The sequence below is a fragment of the Ranitomeya variabilis genome, chromosome 4, assembly GCF_051348905.1.
Source record: "Ranitomeya variabilis isolate aRanVar5 chromosome 4, aRanVar5.hap1, whole genome shotgun sequence".
NCBI classification, from domain to species: domain Eukaryota; kingdom Metazoa; phylum Chordata; class Amphibia; order Anura; family Dendrobatidae; genus Ranitomeya; species Ranitomeya variabilis.
In genome coordinates, this window is record NC_135235.1 from 456,528,651 (window position 1) to 456,534,650 (window position 6,000).

Here is a 6,000-nt window from a genome sequence, read left to right on the forward strand (position 1 = left end):
AGGTTTAATATTTTGTGGAATAACCTTTGTTTGCAATTACAGCTAATAATCGTCTTTTATAAGACCTGATCAGGCCGGCACAGGTCTCTGGAGTTATCTTGGCCCACTCCTCCATGCAGATCTTCTCCAAGTTATCTAGGTTCTTTGGGTGTCTCATGTGGACTTTAATCTTGAGCTCCTTCCACAAGTTTTCAATTGGGTTAAGGTCAGGAGACTGACTAGGCCACTGCAACACCTTGATTTTTTGCCTCTTGAATCAGGCCTTGGTTTTCTTGGCTGTGTGCTTTGGGTCGTTGTCTTGTTGGAAGATGAAATGACGACCCATCTTAAGATCCTTGATGGAGGAGCGGAGGTTCTTGGCCAAAATCTCCAGGTAGGCCGTGCTATCCATCTTCCCATGGATGCGGACCAGATGGCCAGGCCCCTTGGCTGAGAAACAGCCCCACAGCATGATGCTGCCACCACCATGCTTGACTGTAGGGATGGTATTCTTGGGGTCGTCTGCAGTGCCATCCAGTCTCCAAACGTCACGTGTGTGGTTGGCACCAAAGATCTCGATCTTGGTCTCATCAGACCAGAGAACCTTGAACCAGTCAGTCTCAGAGTCCTCCAAGTGATCATGAGCAAACTGTAGACGAGCCTTGACATGACGCTTTGAAAGTAAAGGTACCTTACGGGCTCGTCTGGAACGGAGACCATTGCGGCGGAGTATGTTACTTATGGTATTGACTGAAACCAATGTCCCCACTGCCATGAGATCTTCCCGGAGCTCCTTCCTTGTTGTCCTTGGGTTAGCCTTGACTCTTCGGACAAGCCTGGCCTCGGCATGGGAGGAAACTTTCAAGGGCTGTCCAGGCCGTGGAAGGCTAACAGTAGTTCCATAAGCCTTCCACTTCCGGATGATGCTCCCAACAGTGGAGACAGGTAGGCCCAACTCCTTGGAAAGGGTTTTGTACCCCTTGCCAGCCTTGTGACCCTCCACGATCTTGTCTCTGATGGCCTTGGAATGCTCCTTTGTCTTTCCCATGTTGACCATGTATGAGTGCTGTTCACAAGTTTGGGGAGGGTCTTAAATAGTCAGAAAAGGCTGGAAAAAGAGATAATTAATCCAAACATGTGAAGCTCATTGTTCTTTGTGCCTGAACTACTTCTTAATACTTTAGGGAAACCAAACAGAATTCTGGTGGGTTGAGGGGTTGAATAATAAATGACCCTCTGAAAAGACTTTTCACAATTTAAAAAAAAAATAAACAAAGAAATAACATTCTTTTTTGCTGCAGTGCATTTCACACTTCCAGGCTGATCTACAGTCCAAATGTCACAATGCCAAGTTAATTCCAAATGTGTAAACCTGCTAAATCTGCAGGGGGTTGAATACTACTTGTAGGCACTGTATATGTTTCAAGTGTTTGCTTTGGGAGTGTATTGGTTAGAAAAAGTTCCCCTGAGGTTTGCTTATTTGCTTAAAAAAAAAAAAAAAAAAAAAAGTATTCATCATATTCTTTAAAAACCCCTAACCCTTCACAACATGCGCCGTAGATATACTGCGCATGTTGTGTCTCTACCTTTGACGTGGGCGATGAGCTCACATCTTTCCCAGGACATGTAATCTGATTTGAACAGCTCACATGTGCCCCTAACAGCCGTGGGTGGAATCGCGATCCATTCGTGGCTGTTAACCAGGTCGTCAATGGGTTGACATGACAACCCGGGGTCTGCAGCAGACCTCTGTGGTTGTCATTGCCGTATTGCTTTTTGTGCCGCCCAGCTGTTGGCAAGGGCTGCAGCCTTGTTCTATGTAGCACAAGCGATCGGATGATCTCAGCTTCTAGTCTCCCATGGAGACTATTGAAGCAAGAAAAAAGTGAAAAAAATGTTTTTAAAAATATTAAAATAAAAAAAGTGTAAAAGTTCAAATCACCCCTATTCAAAATAAAACAATTAAAAAAAACCCCACATAGTTGGTATTGGAGTGTTCAGAATCGCCCGATCTATCAACATATAAAAAGAATTAATCCGTTCCGTAAACATCATATTGAAAAAAAAAAGGCAAAACGGCAGAATTATGTTTTTTGGTCGCTGCAACATTGCATTAAAATGCAATAACGGGCGATCAAAAGAAAGTATCTGCACCAAAATGGTATCCGTAAAAACACAAGCTCGGCACACAAAAAATAAGCCCTCACCCAGCCCCAGATCTCGAAAAATGGAATGCTACAGGTCTCGGAAGTGAGGCAATTTTTTATTTTTTTTTTAACTTTGGATTTTTTTTTCACCACTTAAATAAAAAAAAACAACCTATACATGTTTGGTATCAACGAACTCGTAATGACCTGAAGAATCAGAATGACAGGTCAGTTTTAGCATTTAGTGAACAGGGTAGAAAAACTAAACAGTTGTGGAATTGCACTTTTTTTGCAATTTCACAGCACATATTTTTTTTCCTGTTTTTCAAGTACACGATATGGCAAAACCAATGGTGTCTCATTCAAAAGTACATCTCATTCCACAAAAAAACAAGCCCTCACATGGCCGTATTGACCGAAAAATAAAAATGTTATACGTCTGGGAAACAGTTATGGCTCTAGGAAGCAGGGGAGCAAAAAACAGAAGCACAAAAAATTAAAATGGGCTGCGGCGTGAAGGGGTTAAATTATCACGCTGTGTTGTTTGTAAAGGACCTCTGTAAATAGAAATTCACAAATGTCCAACATGAATAGGAAAGTTACCAGCAAAGACAAGAGGAAATAAATCTGTGAAGTATGTAAAATAAAGAGACTTCATTTTTCTTTTCTAGGGGACGGGGGGGGGGGGGGGGGAAGGTTGTGGGAAAAAAATCTATTAATTAGTTGTCATCATATAATTGTATTTGTAATATATAGTATAGTACGTCAATGTTTTATAGTGATCTGGCATTCATGGCCCTGCCTCTGGGAAGAACGAGGGGGTCTCTTGGCAATTGGAACTTTCTGTAACTTCCATAGACCATAATAATAATAATAATTTTATTTATATAGCGCCAACATATTCCGCAGCGCTTTACAAATTATAGAGGGGACTTGTACAGACAATAGACATTACAGCATAACAGAAATCACAGTTCAAAACAGATACCAGGAGGAATGAGGGCCCTGCTCGCAAGCTTACAAACTATAGGAAAAGGGGAGACACGAGAGGTGGATGGTAACAATTGCTTTCGTTGTTCGGACCAGCCATAGTGTAAGGCTCGGGTGTTCATGTAAAGCTGCATGAACCAGTTAACTGCCTAAGTATGTAGCAGTACAGACACAGAGTGCTATTAACTGCATGAAGTGTATGAGAACACGATGTGAGGAACCTGATTAAGGTTTAAGGGTTTTTTTTGTTTTTGTGTTTTTGAATGGGCCACACAATGTGAAAAGTGGCCACCGACCACCATGAAGGGCACCTATCAGACATTTATGTATGAAATAGGAATACATTTGTTTTAAAATATACATTTTTTTGTTACCAATTTGGCGATATTATATCTCCTCCATGGGATAAAAAAATTAGCCAAAAGTTATATCTAAGGAAGAACAGTTCTTCGGAGTTAATAGCTGATCGGTGACATATATAGTGTCATTTGGTTAATAAGTAAGCCATGATTGCATGTAATATACACAACACACAGATACATTTGTGCCATCTGTTACCAATAAGCCACAGGAACAGCTTATGGGAAACAACAAACAGCTCTACTCCTATCTAGATAATGAGCTCTGCTCCTATCCTATGTACAGAAGTAAGGCTCCCATGCTCATTGCAGATCCTGCTACTAAAGCACACACACAAGACAAGGAGGAAGCCCTCAGACACACAGTACCTTCTGCCATGGTCCTGCTCTGACCTCCCCTCCAGTACTAAGAGTATACCCTAACTATAGCTAGGAGTTTTTATACAGCCTCTCCTGCGCACACCCCTGGGGTGGGACTCAAAGGGAGAACTTTGCTCACAGCCCAAGCTGTGGGTGACAATTTGCAAAGGAGGGGGATAGCCCTAACCCATTCATTGCCGAGAAGCCAAGCTTTTCTAAACTATAACCAGACTTCCACATTCAGGAGGAGGAATATTTGTAAGAACTATTAGTGTGTTTGTGTAACGTCAAAAGTTCTTTATGTCCACAGGATATTATAACACACATTGGCATGTACATCTAAGCTGGCATGACGAGAGGAAATATGTCTTGGCAGAGACTGGTACCTATACAATGCTGCTTTTTAATAGGATGGGGAGACAAAATATGTGTCACTAGTGCTGTTATGGTTTGTATAGTTGGCCATGAATTTGTCTAAATTTGACTTCTGGGTAAATGGGTTCCTACAATTTCAGCTTTCATGTAGATTAAACATCAACCCTTCCACTAACTTTATTTTTGTATTTCTCACTTCAAATACATTAACTGATGAACTGCTCATTGTTTTTGACATTTTGTATTGTTTGAATAGACTGGGGTACAGTATGGCGTTAAATGCAATTTTTGTGCCTTTATTGCATAATGTAGCAGCACATTAATTACTATACTTTTTGTGGGGTTTCATTTGGATATTCAAGTAATTTTAATAAGTATATATATATATATATATATATATATATATATATATATATATATTTCCTACACCATTCACCCCGAAGTAAGGCTTCATTCAGCCTTTTGTGATTTTTCGCGTACATAAAAACATGAACAGTTGTTCATCAAAGAAATTCTCCTGTACCAAGATGGTACAGTGGCAGTGCAGCTGAAGCTCCGACTACATGCAGCTGTCCAGTGGCTGCCTGGTCGTGATGAAAAACTGGCCATCGCGGTGGGTAGAGTTTCATCCATAACCTCTGCCATTTCCTTAAATGGCAACTTAGGATATGTCCGTACATATCTCACAGTCAGTATGACAACCACATTTCCCGGACTGATCACAGCTTTCCTGATCTGATCCCACAGCGTCATATACAGGTGATTCTCACAAAATTAGAATATAATCAAAAAGATAATTTATTTCAGTTCTTCAATACAAAAAGTGAGTGATCTATTTCAAGTGTTTATTTCTGTTACAGCCAATGAAAACCCAAAAGTCATTATCTCAGTAAATTAGAAAACTTTATAACACCACCTTGAAAATATGATTTTAATATCCGAAATGTTGGCCTCCTGAAATGTATGTTCAGTAAATGCACTCAATACTTGGTCGGGGCTCCTTTGGCATCAATTACTGCATCAATGTTGCATGGCATGGAGGCGATCAGCCTGTGGCACTGCTGAGGTGTTATGGAAGCCCAGGTTGCTTTGATAGCAGCCTTCAGCTCGTCTGAATTGTTGGGTCTGGTGTCTCTCATCTTCCTCTTGACAATACCACATAGATTCTCTATAGGGATAAGGTCAGGTGAGTTTGCTGGCCAATCAAGCACAGTCATACTGTTGTTTTTAAACCAGGTATTGGTACTTTTGGCAGTGTGGACAGGTGACATGTCCTGCTGGAGAATTACATTTCCATCTCCAAAAAGCTTGTTGGCAGAGGGAAGCATCAAGGGCTCTAAAATTTCCTGGTAGACGGCTGCGCTGACTTTGGTCTTGATAAAACACAGTGGACCTACACCAGCAGATGACATGGCTCCCCAAACCATCACTGATTGTGGAAACTTCACACTAGACCTCAAGAAGCTTGGATTGTGGCCTCTCCACTCTTCCTCCAGACTCTGGGACCTTGATTTCCAAATGTAATGCAAAGTTTCGTTGTGGAGTGTGTCGATGACTGCCTTGTGGACATCTGTCAAGTCAGCCATCTTCCCCATGACTGTGGAGCCTTCTGAAACAGACAAAGGGTACGTGTCCACGTTCAGGAAACGCTGCGTGTTTGACGCTGCGTGGGGCTGCAGCGTCAAACACGCAGCGTCCAGATGTTCCAGCATAGTGGAGGGGATTTAATGAAATCCCATGTCCACTATGCGTGGAATCACGCATCTGTCGGCCCTGCGACTCCGGACATG

The 6,000-nt window shown here is 41.8% G+C and overlaps 1 protein-coding gene across 1 annotated transcript in view; it reads right to left on the minus strand.

Moving 5' to 3' along the window:
* Positions 1 to 3,889, minus strand: part of TGM2 (transglutaminase 2) — a 69,534-nt gene extending 65,645 nt beyond the window's left edge. Inside the window, exon 1 of the mRNA XM_077251618.1 lies at positions 3,845 to 3,889. Coding sequence (XP_077107733.1) covers positions 3,845 to 3,854 — 10 coding nt within the window. The 5' untranslated portion in view covers positions 3,855 to 3,889. The remainder of the gene's footprint in view (positions 1 to 3,844) is intronic.
* Positions 3,890 to 6,000: the final 2,111 nt, after the last annotated feature.